At 33.9% G+C, this 19,714-nt stretch overlaps 1 protein-coding gene and 1 long non-coding RNA gene across 3 annotated transcripts in view; one reads left to right on the top strand and one right to left on the bottom strand.

Annotated features, from left to right (window-relative positions):
• Positions 1-19,714, top strand: part of SLC13A1 (solute carrier family 13 member 1) — a 105,871-nt gene that overhangs the window by 71,796 nt on the left and 14,361 nt on the right. For both annotated transcript variants that reach the window (XM_007504224.3, XM_007504223.3), the window contains 3 exons: positions 8,504-8,623; positions 14,614-14,712; positions 16,176-16,277. In XM_007504224.3, coding sequence (XP_007504286.1) covers positions 8,504-8,623; positions 14,614-14,712; positions 16,176-16,277 — 321 coding nt within the window. The remainder of the gene's footprint in view (positions 1-8,503; positions 8,624-14,613; positions 14,713-16,175; positions 16,278-19,714) is intronic.
• The window catches only part of LOC130454587 (uncharacterized), a 54,517-nt gene that overhangs the window by 26,844 nt on the left and 7,959 nt on the right, over positions 1-19,714 (bottom strand). The window lies entirely within an intron of this gene.

Below are 19,714 nucleotides of genomic sequence, written 5' to 3'. Positions count from 1 at the left end.
AATTTTGTACCAACTGGATCAATTAGCAAAAGTCTTATTAATATTATTTGGGAGAATTAGTCCTCTCATATATGTAGAGCTTATATTTTTTTTGAAAGCTAAAACAGGTGAAGCCCTAGTGTTGGGAAGATCCTGTTACACACAGGAGGTGTGCATCTTAATCTCATCTCTACTGTTTGCTATCTGTGTGACTGTGGACAAATTTGTCATCTGTAAAATGAGGGGGTTGGAACAGATGGCTTCTAAATTCTGTTCCAGGAGACTACTGCCATAGTCCAGGGGAGAGGTGACAAAGACCTAAAGTAGCGAGGTGATAATGAGAAAGGGATATTCTCCATGTCTGAATCACACCCTACATGTTCATTTTGTTATCAGAGCAAAACTAATCAAAGAAAAGGAGTCTGTTAGTAGGAAGAAACAATGCTGATGGCTCTGAATATTCAGTGTCTCCAAAAAAAAGCATTCATTAAGGAAGGTATTGGGTTGAGAATAAAAATATCAACACATAATTTATTAAATTACTGCCTATTTAAGATTTTTGTGCCAATTGGTGGGCTTTAGCTGGGACATTAATGAGTATAAAATATGCTGGAGAGAAGTTACTATTATTGAGTATTGGCCTTATTATTGTAAGAAGTTCCCTATTCACTCCAAAATGTCCCGTATCAAATTCATGTTTTAAATTTGTGACATTTCTCCCCAACAAGATCACATATTATACTTAGGTTTTCCAGTCTGCCCACTGAAGTATTTTTCTTAAGGTTGAATAAATTATATTGATTATCTTTTGTTTTTATTTTACATAGCCTAAATTTCTCCTTATATTTTCCTTTTCCTCTCAGAGAGCCATCTAATATATCAAATTCTTTTCTCCATAAAAGCTGATTACACCAAAATTTACATAGGGCACAAATAATAACCATTGTATTATTATACCTCCTTCAATGATTCCTATTCATAAAATTTCCCTATCACATACTTTCCAAAGCATATTTTCACATTTTCGAGTACTTTGATCATTTTTTTCTGGGAAAATGTATTCAAATTTCCAGTGTGAGATTTCAGGGACAAATCTCCCTCTGCAGCTTTAAGAGCAATATCTAGGATGCCATCCTCCCATCCTTCACCTGATTTGCCAACCAATGGGAATGGAAAATTTGATAGATTGTTCGATTGGTAGTGAAAGCTCTTATGTTTTGGGGTGGGATCTACAGTAGGATGGATGGTAGGAATAGTCACTATCATTTAGTCCTTTTTTTTTTGAAAATTTTATTTAAATAACTTAGAATATTTTCCCATTGTTACAAGATTCGTGTTCTTTCCTTACCCTCCTTGAAACCCCCTTCCATAGCCAAAATGCAATTCCTCTGGGTTTTATATGTGTCATTGATCAAGTCCCATTTCCATACCATTAATATTTGCACTAGGGTGATTATTTAGAGTCTATATCCCCAAGCATATCCCCATTGACCCTTGTTTTTCTTCTGTGGTTCTATTCCCACAGTTCGTCCTCTGAATTTGGATAGCATTCTTTCTCATAAGTCCCTCAGAATTGTCCTGGATCATTTCACTGATGCTAGTAGAGAAGTCTGTAACATTCAATTGTACCACAGTGTAACCTTCTCTCTGTGTACATTGTTCTCCTGGTTCTGCTTCTTTCATATAGTACATCTCACCAGGGCTTCCTCCTTTCTTGAATTACTACTTAACAAAGTGTCACAGTTTTTCCTTTTCTTTATTGCTCTTTATTCCTCCACCCCATCCTTACTTAGACTCCTAAGAAACTACAAAGGTTAATAAGACTTTGGATATGCAAAGAATACTTCCCCTAACTTTGAATCTTACTTTTTCATTTATTTATTTATTAAAAATTATTTTATTTTTAAATTTCGAGTTCTAAATTCTCTCCCTACCTTTAGTCCCCACCCACTCTTTGAGAAGGCAAGTAATATATTGATTTTATGAGTGAAATTATCATACAAAGAATTCTTAAAATTCAACTATGCCTTAAAGAAATATCTCATATTTAGCCTCCAGGTTATGTCTCAGGAGCTATGGTAGAGGTCTTAAAGCAGAGTATGGGTGAGAAATATAGGTTGTATATACTTCCTATGGAACAGTTCTGAAAGGACAACCAAAGTGAGTATGTATGTGGCTGGGGTTTGGGGGTGTTAGGAAGTAGTAGCCATGGGATATTAATCTCTCCTCCATATCTTGCTATCATCATCCCTACTACTGAAGATTTATTCTTGAACACTAGGCAGGATTTGAGGTTTAAGAGAAGTCCCATACATATGGAGACCTATTAGGAAAAATAGAAGATAAAGAGAAATGGATGGACATGAACTCTGAAGTAAAGTCATCTGGTAAGAAATGGAGATTCTAAGTATACATTATATGGACAGTACATATTATACTGCCAAATGAAAGTCTGTGAGGTAAAGGGGAAATAAATAAGTGTGTGTGTGTGTGTGTGTGTGTGTGTGTGTGTGTGTGTGTGATTAACCATTGAAATCTAGCAGAGTTGAAAAGAGCTCTACCCAAGAGCTAGACTCTCTTTTCATACTTCATATATTCATAGAATATTTGAGCTGGAGTTAATGTTATATCTCTAGTCCAATCCCTCCAATTTATAGCTGCACCTATATATATATATATATATATATATATATATATATATATATATATATGTCCATATATCTATATCTATATCTATGTGTGTGTGTAGACTTGTGTGTACATATATAAAAAAGACCCATTCAAATCTTTGTTAGTATCATGAAAACAAACCTTTAAAATTTCAGCAATACAAAGCTAGAAAGTTTCTTTGGCCCAGAAATAATCAACACACACATTAATCAACCAGATGGTAATCAGCATGGACATGTGCTTATAGTGAACCAAATGGCCAGAATATGCCATCAAGCTGAAAAATTCCATGATCACATACTTTCTTAAGGGATCATTTCCTGGGATTTTGCTGGTATTAAAGTCCCTCATCATTTTAATGTCAGACCTAAAAGTTGTGACAGCCAAGCTGTTATTCCAGACTTTCTCTGAAAGAGATTATTGTCTTGGCTTCAATATAGAAAACCCCTATTAGAAAGTACTGCCTTGCACCATTGATTCAGTTATATTGCAGGTCAAATCATATCTGCTGTGTACAATGCTATATAGTGAATTATTTTTCTTAATGTAGAAAAAACCCAGAAACTGAGCAATAAATTTGTTCCCTGGCAGCCAGATTAAAATGAGATTTTATAATTTTTGATATTCATTTATTTTCAATGCATGAATTAAGATTTCTTAATAAAATTAAAGTCATAATCTTTAACCTGGAACCCAGAATTGAAACCTATCTCTAAGAACCAAGAAACATTTATTAGCACAGTCTATGTAATTTTGTTCTTTATTATTCTTTAGACAGGGAAAGAGGGAGGGAAAAAAAAAACATCTTAGTTTAGTTTTTCTGGGCTTCTCATTCTGTCTTGATGAACTATCCCTGAAGGAAATGGTTCTGAAATGTTTCTCTTGAGCCTTTCAAATCTAAAATGATTCTGACAAGTAAGAATAGCCTTGCAGTATATCTTATTAACTGATATCAAGGTAGGATCTATAAATGGAAGGAAGGAAGAAGAAAGAAGGAAGAAGGGAGGGAGTTAGAGATAAAGGAAATTATGTTTAGGTAAATGGATGTATACAAAATTGGCATACTTAGGTAGTTCTGTTAGTTGAATAAAACGATTTAGTTCTTATCCTGTTACAGTAAACTTTAATAAACTTCTTGGAGCCAAATGAGTTTTTCTTTTCTTCCCTACAACACCCTCCCCCTAACTCAACCCCCAACTATAAAGAGGGAGTAAATTTGTACTCACTGAAAAGACTTTTTGTTCCCAGAGTCTATACCAGCTAGTACACTCTGGTAGATCTTTCCAAGTTGAAAAGCGTTTAACTAGGGTCTTGGTGACAAATTGTATGTCTGTTATTCCAGGACTAGCCTACCTAAATGAACAGGGTATAAACACTTGCTTTAACTGCAGAATGGTACAGAAAAAAGAGAGCCAGACACAATGTCAATAAACTCAGGGTTCAAGACCCTCCTTTGACCAATAATACTGGCTATGTGATCTTGTGCAAATCTTATCCTCTCAGTGACCCTTAATCTAAATGATTCACTAAATCAGTTAATTCACTAAAATGATTAATTCCAGAACAGCTAATATTGGAAGAATTGGGAGTTCTCTATACCAGTGAAAGTAGAACTCCAATTTAAGATAAACAAACAAAGAATCATGAGGACAGTAGCAGGGTGGTAAATATCTTTACTACCATCAACTTTAAAAATATATGTACTTTCTGCCTTGGAAAGTCAAGGTCTAGGAAAACAGACTGAAGTAACTTGCCCAGGATCACATAACTAAGAAATGTATGAGTTTGGATTTGAACCCAGATCCTCCTGACTCCAGACTTGGTGCTCTATCCACTTTACCACCTAGTTGCCCTTACTATAGTAACTTTTGAAGATTGTCTACATCCTTATAAAAGTTTGTCATAAGAAGTGAAGTGGCAAAATCACAGATCATTAGTTTCAAAATAAGGTAAATGATATTATACCAAATACAAGCAAAATTACTTCATATAAGGGGTTCTAAGGTAAGTATTTTCCCTAACTATTTCTGTTTTATCTAGCTGTTCCTTGTTTAGTACTTTTTTCTTTTTATAAAAATGCAAGTTTATCTTCAACTTCCTCAGGTCAGCATTCTACTTATTATATTTTTTCTAATTTATTGTTTATTTAATTTGAATATTTCTTGTAAAATTCTGAGTTTGAAATTCTCTCCCTCCCCCTACACTCATTCAGAAGGCAAAAATATGATTTCAACTGTATGTATAAAATTATGCAAAAGATATTTCCATATTAGCCATTTTCTAAGGAAAAAAAACTTGATAAAGTAAGAAAATTATACTTTAATTTACTCTCAGAGTTCATAATTTTTTTCTCTAGATTGTCCTATAGTTTTTCATCATGAATGCTTTGTCTTTGTCTTGGATGATTATAATATTGCTGTTACTACACATAGTGATGTCCTGGTTCTTCTCACTTCTCTTTGCATGAATTGATATAGTTCTTGTGTTTTTCTGAAGCCATCTCTCTTGTCATTTCCAATAGCACAAAGTTTCTCCCTCACAATCATATGTCACAACTTGTTCATCTATTTCTCACTTGATGAATATCCATCCTCTGGATTTATAATTCTTTGCCTCCACAAAGAGAGTTACTATAAATATTCTTTGTACATAAAGATCTTTTTTTTCTTTGATATCTTTTGGATACAGACTTAGTAGTGATATCAAAAGGTATCCCCAATTTTATAGCTTTTTAAGTCTCCTTCCAAATTATTCTTCAGAATAGTTGGCCTCTTCACTATTTCACCAACAATTCATTAGCATGCCCATTTTTTCCTCATCCCCTTCAGCATTTGTCATTTCTGATAGATGTGAAGTGGTACCTCAGACTTGTTTTAATTTGCCTTTCTCTAATCAGTAGTAATTTAGAGCATTTTTTCATACAACTATAGATAGCTTTGATTTTTTTTCCCTTCTGAAAACTACCTGTTTATATCCTTTGATTATTTGTCCGTTGGATAATGGATTTTATTTTTATAAATTTGACTCAGTTCTATACTCAGTATAATGAGAACTTTATCAGAGAAACTTGCTAGAAAACTTTTGATATTACTTCATTGTCTATGGTACATTTAGCAAAATATAGTTACCTGTATTATTCCTTTTAATGAAGTCTGTGTTTGCTTTGTCTGAGATCATGCTTTCTACCCTTGCCTTCTTATAATTTACCTGAAACATATTCGATTTTGATTAATCAATTTATTTTAACTCTAAGTGTGTCTCTCTGTTTTATGTGTGTCTCTTATAAACAACATATTGTTCAATTCTGATTTCTAGTCCATTCTGTTATCTGCTTCCATTTAATGGGTGAACTCATTTCATTCATATTCACAGTTATGATTTCTGTGTTTTTCTTTCCATCCTATTTTCTTCATTTTCTCCTCCTCCTCTTCCTCTCTATCTTTTTATTCTATCCCTTCTCAAAAGATTATTTTTTGCTTCTAACCACTTCTTCCTTTAATCTGTTTTTATTTTCATCAGTCCATCCTTTCTCTTCCCCTCCTCTCCTTTTCCCCTATTGAGTAAATTACATTTCTACACACAACCAAACATATATGTGTATACATACACATATATGTGTATATACATATATATGTATATATATATATATATATATGTTTATTCTTCCTTCTTTAAATCAATTCTAGTAAGAGTGAGGCTCAAGTATTGCCTTTGATCAAATCTCTCCCTAAATTCCCTTTCAGTAGAAAAGTTCTTCCTTCTATGCTTCTTTTATGGGAGAAAAGTTTCTCCCTTCTATTATTCCCTTCCCCTTTCTTTTAGTGCACCTCTTTTTCTCATCACTTCATTTTTTTTTTTTGGAGATTATGTCAACATAATCAACTCATACTCATGTCCTCTATATAAATCATTTATAATTGTACTAATAATGATAAAGTTCTTAGGAGTTAAATGTTTCATCTTCCCACTTATCAATGTAATCAATTTAACTATTGATATCCTTATTGAAACCCTCATATTTATCTTTTTATGCTTATCTTGAGTCTTGTTTAAGTTTAAATGTCAAATTTTCTATTGGGCTAAGGTCTTTTGTTTCAGAAATGCTTGAAAGTCCTCTCTTTTATTAAACATCCACTTCTCCCCACTGAAAAATTATACTCAGCTTTTCTGGCTAGGTCATTCTTGATTGTAATTCTGGGTTGTTGTTGTTGATGTTTTTTGCATTCCAGAATTTTAGTGGATCCTTTCCATTTCTATTTCACTCTGTGGTTTGAGAACATTGAGGCAGTTTTCCTTGCTATTTTATTAAAACATGATATCTTTCTTTGATAATGGATTTCAGATAGTCCAATAATTCTTAAATTATCTCTTTTTGATCTATTTTTCAGGTCACTTTTTTTCTAATGAGATATTATACAGTTTCTAGTTTTTCATTCATTTGACTTTGTTTTATTGTTTCTTGGTGTCTCATGAAGTATTAGCTTCCATTTGCCCAATTCTAACATTTAGGAAATAATTTTCTTCAATGAAATTGTGTACCTCTTTTTCCATTTGACCAGTTTTGGTTTTTGAAATGTTAATTTCTATAGTATTTATGTGCTTCTTTTGCCAAGCTATTAATCCTCTTTTCATTATTTTCTTGTATCAATCAGTTTCCTAGTTTTTCTTCTACTACCTGACCATTTATTAGTTCTACCACTTTAAATATTTGATTTAAGGCAATGTTTTAAAGTTGTTTGGAGGAGAATGTTTGGAGGACATATCTTTATTAATTTTTTTCAATCAGAATTTTTGATCTCAGAAATAAATTAATTTCTCATAGATTATAGAAACAGCTTTAAAAAGAATAAATCTAAATTTCTTATTTCCTGGCTTTTAGTTCTCAAGGACTTTTGAACTTTTGGGGACCAGCCAACAAGAGATGAAGTGTTGTTGGACATAAATAATATCTTGAGATCTTAGATGTTGCTGTATGTAATTTTGAATGTAATTTTAATTTACAGTGAAAAGTCTTAATAAAAAAGATGAGTTCTACAGATATCCAAATACTTATCTACCCAGCTCATTAAAACAAAGCAGTAACACAAAATTGTATTTAATATTATGGACTCTTCTTTTGAGATAATGGGAATATGTTTACTAGAGAAACAGAAATTATATGCTTGAATGCATAAATTTATTTATATATGGATATATATGTGTATATTCATGTATATATGCATATATATGTGCCTGTATAGTAATATGATTAAATGTCTATGCTTCTCTATATATACATGTATGTATATATAATTTCTGTGTTCCCATCTCCAGGTATTCTGGGGAGAAATCAAAGAAAGGGTTTGTTTTTTGTTTGATAGATCAGTGGAGGTTGCTGCTGTGGATAAGTGAAAAGAATGGAAAAGGATGAAGAGGATAAAGAAGGGATAATGGATGATGGGAATAAGATTCAGGATCTGTCTGTAGCTAAAGTTGAACTAAATGTCTAATGAGGGCAATCTTCCTATAAGAGAAACTCCTCATTTCTCCTCTCATTTGTTTTATTTTCTCCACTCACTCATTTTCAGTTCCAAGCACCTACTGCAGGAGTTGTTCTCATAGATATAGATATGTTTACAAGCTTATGTAATTTATAAGATACAAAAATAAAATTCTATAAAAAACAGATTTTTACTGGGGCGTAGAAATAATTTTGTGATTAACTGTTCTAAGTGATAATCCAGGGGGCAAGAGAACCTACTTTGGCTAGCAACAGGGGGAAATGGTAAATCAGTATTAATCCTTGAGATGTCACATTAGTTCCTCTTGTGATATTAATGTTGCCAATATAATGTTTTTTGTTTTTTTTCTCCAGCCGCTACCCAGAATGTCAGTGCATCAATTTTGGATCTTGGTTTATGCTTTCCTTTCCTGTTGCAGTTATTCTTCTTTTCTTGTCCTGGATCTGGCTTCAGTGGCTTTTCCTAGGTTTCAAGTAAGTAAACATTTGCTATTTATGGCATCACTAAAGGTGAATGAACTATTTGCAAAGCTTGTAACCATGTAAATAGGCACAGGAATCTTGCTTTAACACTATTTACTATAGAGTAAATTTTGGCCCAAGTACTGTCAATTTTAAGCATTTCTTAGGGAACATTGTTATTAAAATTGCCAAATATCTTCCTTATATGCTGCTTTATTTCATAAAGTAATCTCATAGCACAGGGCCTTAACCATTTATTATAGTGAGGTTCTAGCATGCATATACTTTTGTCTTGAAATTGTGAAACTTGATATGGTCTCATTTCAAGAAGTAAAGAAAAAATTTTTATTCTATTTCTTATAGGTGAATTTAATTAAGCAAATGCCACATATTTTTGTTTCTGGAAAATTAAGAAATATTCTATTCTGTGTCAGCCTTCCAATTGGAATATCACTTCATTAGAAGAAGAAATGAATATCTATATCTACATATATTTATATACATATAAATACAAATATAGATATTACTTGTGGCTAAGGCAGGATAGATAATTTAAAATTGAATCACAGGAAAATATGCTCTTAAGGGACCTAAGAAGCTATTTGGCCTAATCCACACTTTAAAAATAAGATTAACAATGGTCATATAGTTTTTGCTTGAACCCTTATTCATTCTATTGAGTTCACTACATTGTAAGATCCATATTAATAAATAATTTTCAATGCCATTATTCCTGAAAAAAAAAAAGCATTTTAAAAGGAATCCGATATAAACTATGACAAGCTCAACACAGGGAGAACTTCAAGCCAACTTAGAGGGATCATAGTTTTCTTGTTTAATATTTCATGAGAAATATTTTTTCAGAAAGACAAAAGTTGTCAATATTTTTAGCAATACCGACAACAAAATTATTCATCCACACTTTAGTATCCAAATCCCCAAAAAGAATTTTGTAAATAATTCCTAAGAGAATTAACATTTAAAATTCATTTTGAGAATAGTATTGTATTCAAATTATTTCAGGGATCATCAATAAAACAGCATATGATACCCTAAGCAGTAATAAAGGAAATTGGTTATAAAAACTGCCTGTTGGTGAATGGCAGCATTTTTGTAAACAGGTTTGGTGTGTTGTGTTGTGCCTTGGCACAAGGCAACCCTTTACCCAGATTTCCATAGCCTGTCTGCCTGCTGACATTCATTTTTTCCCTCCTCTCCTTCCTGGGTTCCTTCCAGAGCTGCCTGTTTCCATCAGAGGGTGGGGGATAGTGCTAGAAAAATTAAAAATGTATTTGTCCAGATTGTGTACACAGTATGTAGCAACATCCCCCAAGGAAGCAAATGTGTGGCATGTCACTGAGATCAGCAGGTGAGCACCAGCAGGGAGAGGACATCTACATACTAAATGGTTCTATTGGAAATCTGGTACCTTGATGAACCAATATATTTTCATTGTAAGTTTTATAAGATGTAGATGTAATAAGATAAGAATCTGAACTCAATAATGAATATATCTCACCTAAGTGTCAAAATTATTTCATGTATTTGTTATGGCAACTGACAATTTTACAAAGTATGAATGTAATTGTTATTATTTAAAAATAAAGTAGAGGAAGGAAGAGAAATTAAGAAGATCTAAAAGGCAGATATATTGAAACATGTTCACTCTGGTAGAGTAAAAATGTCCCATGAAGTATATAAATTAGTTAAAGTCCATAAATCATGATCAGTGGCATGTTTAAACAGTTCTCCTTGTTGTCCACCATTGGTTAGATGCTGCACAGTTTGATTCTTAAGCTAATTTTTCAATGTCCTTTTCAGCCTGCTGGGGTACTCACCTCCAGAGGCAAGGGATTGAAAAACAGAAATGATAAGCTGCTCTTTTGGCAGGGTACCATACATTCTGATTAGTGGGTTGGCTGTTAACACAGTTAACTTACCCATTATAAATGACCCAAACATATTTGGGACGGTAGTCTCATTCATCAGTGCCACTGAAGTTATTTAAATGGAGAGGTTGATGTATTGTCATTTGCTTCATCAGTTCCTTTGTGAAGGCATTAACCTTCATTTTCAGGAAAGCCAATCTGGTTTTTTTTACTTAATTCTGTATTGTTCCAGAATAAAGCAAGAAGATTCCTGTTCAGTCTCATATTTGGATAACTATTTATGGGAAAGATGCTTATTGTTGTTTTTTTAATTGTATTTCCTTACAGAACATTGGATATCAAAATGAGGCTTATCCTAAATTTTTTCACTCTTATCTATGGGTTATTTTTTAGTAATATTAGTATGTTATAGGATAATGTATAAATGTTGGTTTCTAATTTATTTCACTCCTTGTATGTATTTGTAATTTGATAGATGAGTTCCTCCTCCAATGATAAAAATCATGTCATCTATATCTGTTCAACCTAAGCAATCTTTCTCCAATCCTCCCATAAATTCTTCAGAGGGTGATTCATTGAATATGGTAGGTCTCTTGGTATGGTGTGAATACCATTGGAACACAAGGGCTATCAATTATCTCTCAGTTTATGCCATATGGTAGGGCCATCTTTATGATGACATGCTATATATATATTACCTAAAAATTCTTTAGAGTTATATATTTTTTTGTTTGCTCGCTGTTCCTATCTAATTATAAGTAGGCTCTGTTTTCTGGGAAGTTGGGATACCCTCTTAAATTTCAGTCCTTCCTTAATGTTATTCTCAGTTTATTTTCTGAGTTTTTACCAATTTCAGTTCGTGGAGGAGGATGTGATAGTCTTGGGGCTGAGGGTTCTAAGAGTCCTCTCCCCCTCCTTACTGAATTACCCTTGAAATGCTGATAGTTTAAAGACTTGCCTCAGGCTTAGTTGTAAGTTTTTGATCTCACTCTGAACTTGATGAGGTCAGGGGCTGATCAAATTCTAGTCCCAGATTCAGACACAAGTTTTTGGTCTTACTCTATACTTGGATCCAATAAGATTGCCCTGTCCTGGAGATCTGTCCTTAGTTTTGGGCAAAAAATATGGGGGTAAGGAGTGGGGCCTGTGAACTTTGTCCTCATCCCAAACCCAGACTAGGATTCCTGGCTTCACTCTGGACCCACATGGATCAGCCCACTTCAGCCCAGATTGCCCTGGACTAGGACTCTGGACTTTTCCACAGTTTTTAAATTTTAAGAGGTGTGAGTTGACTTATACCATTATTTGCACAGGTAGCAGCTCAGGATCTGAATGTTGGCTTGGACTTAGGTTCCAAACATGAGTCAGCAAATGTGGGGTGGGTGGGTTTGGCTTGCTTTTGGCTTGCTCTTCTATTCTTGCTACAGCTTTTTTTCTGGCTCTTCTCTCCCTTTCACCCCAATGACCCACATATTCTCTGCCTACCTTTTTGGTTTTTATTTTCTTGAAAGTTGTTTCACTCTGTCTCCTTCTTGGCTCTTTCACTTCTGATTTCAGTTTGTGGTGATATTTTAGTCTTCATTGGAGAGAACGCTCATGGTGACACAAAGCTGGTTTACTCCACCATTTTGACTCCCATGCTGTGTTACTAACATTGTATATAATAATAAAATTTAACATCTAAATTGTTTTTAATCAAAAACAACTCCATTATTAGTACAAATGCCCATTATTTGTGGTTTTAAAGACCTTTTGGGGAGTTTATAGTTTGAAAATTAGAAGGGGCATAGAGTAAGTGATCTCTTCACTCTCTACTCTTTGGCCTTCTGACCATATCCTTACCAAACACCTTGCCCCAAAGCATGAGTAATTTTAGGGATAAATGAGGTAGGAGCTAATACCAAGATATATTGTAATTGAGATTTCATAAAAGGGGAATTTTGAGATGAAATATAATACTAATTCTTTTGATTTTTGTGTAGCACTTTTTATTTTTCAACTAATAAGTTTTTTATTAATCAATTCTTCCCATTACTTCCACCCTATTGAGCAATTTTTATATCCTGAAAAATAAATCCCTCAATTATAATCTACAGAATGCAGCAAAATAAAATTCTATATCAGTCATGTCTGAAAATGTATGTCTCTTTTTGCATTTTAAGTTCATCACCTCTCTGTCATGAGGCGAGTAGTGGGTTTCATCTTTATTCTTTTGTCCTTATGCTTGACCATTGTGTTGATTGTGGTTCCAAAGTTTTTTCAAAACTGCTATTCTCCATAATTTTTGATAATCATGTAAATTGTTCTCCTAATTTTGCTTGCTTCACATCATTTCATAAAACTTCTTCCCACTTTTTTAACTTGTCCATTTCATCATTGCTTATAGCACAATAATATTCTATTAAATGTAGATACTACAATTTGTTTAGCCATTCCCAAGTTGGAAGATTTTGCCCTTAATTTCCCATTTTGGACTACTATGAACATTGCTGCTCTAAGTAGTTTTGTATAGAGAGATCGTTTTGTTCTTTGATTTTTGCTGTATAGTACTAGTTTTTGCAGAGTTGTAGTTGTAAGATATTTCCTTTGAGGTTAATGAGACTTTATCTGTATCTTGCTGTTGTTCAGATATGTCTGACTCTGTGATTCCATTTGTGGTTTTCCTGACAAAGCTACTGGAGTGTTTTGCTATGAAACTGAGGCAAAAAAGGATTAAGTGATGTACCCAGCTTCACCCCACTAGTAAGAGTCTGAGGTCAGATTTGAATTCAGGAACTGGAGTCTTCCTGACTCCAGGCCCAGTACTCTATTAGCCTAACTACCTTATTGGATGAAACTTGAATCTATGCTTCTGACATGGAGGCATCTTCACTGGATTTGAGTGTTTACTGAGTTTTGAGCAAGGATGATGGGGTAGAACAACTCTGTAGTAGAATGTGGATGGATTGATTCAGCGTAATCAAAAAAGAATAGATGGTGCCAACTGGATACCTTGTATCATCATGTAAAGTCCAGCTAGGTGGCCTAGAGCCAGGAATAATTGAGTTTAAATTACTAGCTGTATGACTCTTAAGCAAGTCACTTAATCTCCACTTGCCTCAGTTTCCTCATGTGTAAAATGTTAATAATAATAGAACCCATTTTAGAAGGTTGTTATGGGGATCAAGTAAAATAATATTTAAAAAGTACTTAGTAGAATGACTTGTAGTAGGTGCTTTAAAAATACAGATATGCCTTCTATATCATGACTTTCCCATTATGGTTTTGATACATTGTGGGTAGGCATAAGAAATTAAATGGGAATTTTTGGAGAGCTTTGAGAAGTTGCAGATGACACAAAAAAGTCAGCAGATGACACAGAAAAAAGTTTATAATCTCAGAAAGGCATATAATATATGCAACATAATACCAACATATTGACCAAATCCCAAACCCAAATTTTACAATAAGATAAACATCCTGTGAAAGAAAAAGAAAAAAAATTCAAACCTTCTCTGATATGAAGGGAGAGCAGAAAAATTTTACATGGATTTCTCAGTTCATGTGGGCAACCATGCCCCTAACCCACAATGTGGAAGATACCTGCACTTATTCCCTCTATTTTGTATGTCATAGGGAACAGTAAAGCAAACACATTGTGACCCTGTTCTCTAGGTACATTAGAGCATCATGTCAGGTAATATGGTCTAGGGAACAAAAAGGATATGAAGAAGTCACACCCCTTGAGGACTTTATAAACCTTTGCACACAGGAAACAATTAGGGAAAAGGGAATCTACATTATGGTATTTAATTAGAAAAACAGAAACTATGGAACAAGGTACTCATTGTCAAAAATATCATTAAAAAAGAAAATGCTTCACAGTTATCAGGGAAGGTTGGAAGAAGAAGATAGGATTTAAAGTGGACCTTAAAGTTAAAGAAGATAGATAAATTTGAAGTCATGAGAAGGATGCATTAATAGAGATGACCCAGACATCTATCAATAACAGGGGAGCTGAGTCTTATTTTATAAAGCTTACAATTGTTTTCAGATGAGAGGGGTTTGTGTGAAAGAACCCTATATGCTTCTTTTATCAGATCTTTAAAAAGAATCACAGTTTTTAAATTCCAGTTTTGCAGAAATGTTCAAATGTGGCAAGACCAAAACAGCCAAAGAACAAGCCTGTGCTGACGTTATTAAGGAAGAGTACCAAAAACTTGGACCAATGAGGTAAGGTATATTGTTGCTTATGTAACAGGGAGGAAAAGAAAATCATGGTATGTGTATATGCCTACTAGGATGTATTTTTATATACGCTCAAAAGAGACATAGAGTATACCCCCCCTCACCAACTAGGGGTTTGCAAACTTTTCTACAAAAAAAAAAGATAATAAATATATTTTAATGTAATTGGTTCCCCTTCCATCTTAAATATTTTATTTTATATTTTTAAAATATTATTCTGTGAAGAAGTCTGTAGGCTTCACCAGAATGACAGGAGTCCATGGTAGAATAAAACCCAAGACCACTGGGATAGAAGAATGATCTTGGAATCATGGATCTTGGGCAAATCACAGTTCTCCTAAAACTACAAGTTATCACTGTGGTTCTCAATTTTTTTTTGTCTTAGGAACCCTTTTAAACTCTGAAAGATTACTGAGGACCTTTCCCTCAAGCTTCTCTTTTATCTGGGGATGTGTGTATACATATATATGGTATACATACAATATACATATACATATGTGTATGTGCACATATAAATTCACATGTATACATATGTGTGAACAGAAAGAAAAACTATCACATTAGAAATTAAAACTTATTTATTATGGAAATAGTTTTTTAACTTAAAGATTCCCAGAAAGCTCTCAGGGAATCTCCAAGGTGTCCCTGGACCACAGTTGAGAACTACTGAGTTTTAGCAAAGTTTCCAATCAGCACTGGTACAGGGTATAGCTACTCAGGAATTTATGACTCCAGCGAATTACAGATCTAAACCAAAAAGTGAACTCATTATTTGCTGACTTCTGTACATGGAACCCTTCCTTCCTTCCTTCCTTCCTTCCTTCCTTCCTTCCTTCCTTCCTTCCTTCCTTCCTTCCTTCCTTCCTTCCTTCCTTCCTTCCTTCCTTCCTTCCTTCCTTCCTTCCTTCCTTCCTTCCTTCCTTCCTTCCTTCCTTCCTTCCTTCCTTCCTTCCTTCCTTCCTTCCTTCCTTCCTTCCTTCCTTCCTCCCTCCCTCCCTCCCTCCCTCCCTCCCTCCCTCCCTCCCTCTCTCTCTCTCTCTCTCTCTCTCTCTCTCTCTCTCTCTCTCTCTCTCTCTTCTTTCTTTCTTTCTTTCTTTCTTTCTTTCTTTCTTTCTTTCTTTCTTTCTTTCTTTCTTTCTTTCTTTCTTTCTTTCTTTCTTTCTTTCTTTCTTTCTTTCTTTCTTTCTTTCTTTCTTTCTTTCTTTCTTTCTTTCTCCCTTTCTTTCTCCCTTTCTTCCTTTCTTTCTTTCCCATGACAACTGTCAAATGAACTTTCTGGCTTTATAGGATTTACATTCTAGAGTTTTAACTAGGCTGATGAATAACAATAATATGTATTTATAACTTTTTAAAGATATCACAGAACCTGATGATAGCCCAGGAGCACTGTTGTATACATGTTACAATTAAGCCAAATAAGTGTTGATGATATTGGACTTTGTCAACAGGTTTCAAGAAATTATAACCTTGATCCTCTTCAGCATAATGGCCCTGTTATGGTTCAGCCGAGATCCTGGCTTTATGCCTGGTTGGTCCTCACTTTTTCCAAAGTAAGTGTCACATTTTGTCAAATCGTCTTTTCCAATATACCGTTGATGCTTTCCTCAGAATCGAGACTAGAATCCAAGTCTTAATTCCTCTCCATTTGACATGGTGACATCTCTAAGCCAAAAAAAGGTGCCTCTGAAGTTGGGGGATCTGGGTTCAAGTCCTGGTTCTGACATTTACTCACTCTGTGACATGGAACAAATGAGCCTTCCTTCTTTAGCTACAGAATAGAAGTATATTGGGTTAGTTGTTCTCCAACGCCCTTTCTAGCTCTAACATTCTAGGTTCTACTCCAAATTCCTTTCAATTCCCCTTGATGGCTTACTAGGATTATGCATTCATGACTTTTAGTTTATATGGAAGAATCAGAATCTCAGGATTTAAAGGGACCTGAGATTGCCTAATCTAAATCTCATTTAAAAACATAAATCTCATTGATTAGAACAAAATAGAAGACAAGTTACCAGTAAGTCAACAAGCATTTCTTGAAGGGCTGCTATGTGCCAGGCACTGTGCTAGGTGGTATGGATACAAAGAATGACATTTTATAGTTGAAGGACTGAGGTTCAGAGAATTGAAGTGACATGTATAAAAGTCACACAGAATGGGCAGACATATGGGTTATAATTTGTATAATAAGAGAAAATATCCACATTAATTAATTAGCAAATTAACTTTCCAGGGTAGTTGTGATGATAAAATGAGATTTTACATCTCATGCTTTACAATTAATTTCCTTATGAATGTCAGTCCATCTCCTCCTCTTTCTTCATCTTCCTATTTTTATATTTTGTGGCAGGAGAATACAGTTATACCGTTGGACTTAGATTCAGAATTCAGACTGGAATCTGTGTTATGTTTCTTAAATTTGTGACCTTAAGCAAATCATTTGATCTCTAGACTGAAATGTTCTTATATTTAGCTTGAAGGAGTTAACCACCTAAAGTCCCTTTACCTTTTCTCTTAATGAATCTAGGATCCCCATTTTAAAGAGATGGAAATAGATTCTCAAAGAGGGGAAGTGACTTATCCAATGTCATCCAGCTAGTTAGTATTGGAGGAGGGATTCAAACAGTGTCTGATTCCAGGTCAGAGTCTTTTCTCAGATGAAGGGTTGGCAAACAAAGGCTTGGGTACAAGGGCTATATGAAAACAAATGGCAGTCTGGATTTGGGCCACAGGGCATTGTTTGTTGACCCTGGTGTGAAATTATTGACCTGGGAAAACAATGAGATGGAGACATATAAAGCAGAGAAGATCAGAATAGAAAAATAATTTGTAAGTGAAGGGGAACCCAAATCAATTTGGTGAATCAAATAAATTTCCAGCTAACCTAGTAGAGTTTAATGTCTTTAAACCTCATCTACATAACCCATGATAGCTATAGGAAATGAATTGATATTTTTATAGATATATGCATATAAACATATAAAATAAGACAATTTGTAATATATAATTATGAAAATATGACATAACTCTTCTCTTTGTAGAGTTTAGAGCTATTCATAGGTTGTCCAAAATCCAAATACCATTTCTTATGGCTACCTCCCATTGTTTCCATCCCATCTGTCCGGACCTGGATAGAATGCAGTGTGTCACTTCATATTAAACAAAATGAGGTTACGGGGAAGCCTAGTCTGTCTTGGCAAAATACAGAACCAGCAATTACAACTGAAATAAAAGAAACCCAGCACGACAATTGCTGTAGATGCTGGTGACTTCAATAGAGTGACTCACTCCATGATGACTTTTTGCTCAGCCAGTAAAGAAAATAAATTTGTTTTCAAGCAAGCCAGACTCATTTTAGAAAATGTATTACAGTGGAAAAGAAAATGCTTTATCTGGATGATTATGATTTTCAGGTAGATGATACAATAGATACATTCTAAGGCATCTGAGAATTGCCAGGTTATGGGAGAGTGAAATAATCTCTTTTTCTCATTTTTTCCCCTCTCCATCACCTTCCCTAAACACACACAGACATACCCACACAAGCATATGAGTATGGTTTGGGCCTATAATTTCATCAATGTAGGTAACTCCCAAGCTATAAATTCCCTCTCTTGGCAAATTGCATTCTATAGAGTTGTTTAGGACATTAAGCAGTTATAAAATTTGCTCTTGGTCACAGGGTTTGTATTTTTTTGTAATTTATATTTGTATTTTTATTTTATTTATAATAAAATAAAATTTTAAATAAATTAAACATTTAATTCATTATATATTTATATATTATAATTAATTAAATTATATATAATTTTATAAATTATATAATATATAATTAAATATAATTAATTAAAAATTAAATAAATAAAATGATTTTTTAAAATAAAAATATTTTATAATTATTTTAATAATAATTTTTATTACATGCAAAACTTGCCCCTATGTCTTCCTTACTTGAAGACTGGCCATATTTCCACAATATCATCTACTTTTCCATCCCATGTCTAATTTTTTTTAATTTTTTAATTTAAAACCTTTACCTTCTGTCTTGGAGTCAGTACTGTATATTGGCTCCAAGGCAGATGAGTGGTAAGGCTAGGCAATGGGGGTCAAGTGACTTGCCCAGGGTCACACAACTGGGAAGTGTCTGAGGCTAGATTTGAACCTAGGACCTCCCATCTCTAAGCCTATTTCTCAATCCACTGAGATACCCAGCTGTCCCCAAACCCCCATGTCTAATTATACATTTAATATTCATATTGTCTTAGATATCTAAAGATATCACCATGGACAAGTGTTGACTTTGAGAGCTAAACTCTACTATGTAGCCTTTTGATTTTCAAGCATTTGAAGGACTTTGGAGATTGCCATACTGTTGGCACTGCCAAGTGGCTGTAAAAATATATGTGCTTTTGGATTTGTTTTCTTAAGAGTATCACATAGATCTAGAAAGGTTTCTAGATATTATCTAGTTCAACTTCTTCATTTTATAGATGGGGAAAGTTAGTCCTAGAGAAAGCTAAGTGATTTCTGCAAGGGCACATAGATCAGGTAAGAGGCAGGATTCAAACCACGTTCTCTTGACTACAGACACAATGGTCTTTCCCTTGCACACCCTGCCTTCCTCCTTCATTTGTAATGCAACTATACAAAAATACTCCTGTAGTTTATATTCAAAATAGTATTTAATAGAATTTTAGATGTAAAGCAAGAAAGATCCTCAGAAATCATCTAGAACTATTGCCTCATTTTACAATTAAGCTGAAATAGAGAAAGATTAAATGACTTATCCAGTCATAGATGTATTAAGTAATTGTTGAACTTGAATATGTCCTCCAGATTAAAATCTAGTGCACTACATTAGGGGAAAATGAGAGGGGGGGGCTTAGAATTTCAATCAGAATTAGAAATATCTAGCTTTCAAATTTTGTTCCTAACTCATTTTACTTTAAAAAAAAACCCTACCTTCAATCTTAGAATCAATACTGTGTAT

This window comes from Monodelphis domestica, chromosome 5 (assembly GCF_027887165.1).
Source record: "Monodelphis domestica isolate mMonDom1 chromosome 5, mMonDom1.pri, whole genome shotgun sequence".
Classification (NCBI taxonomy): Eukaryota; Metazoa; Chordata; class Mammalia; order Didelphimorphia; family Didelphidae; genus Monodelphis; species Monodelphis domestica.
This window is presented reverse-complemented; position numbering and strand designations above follow the sequence as displayed.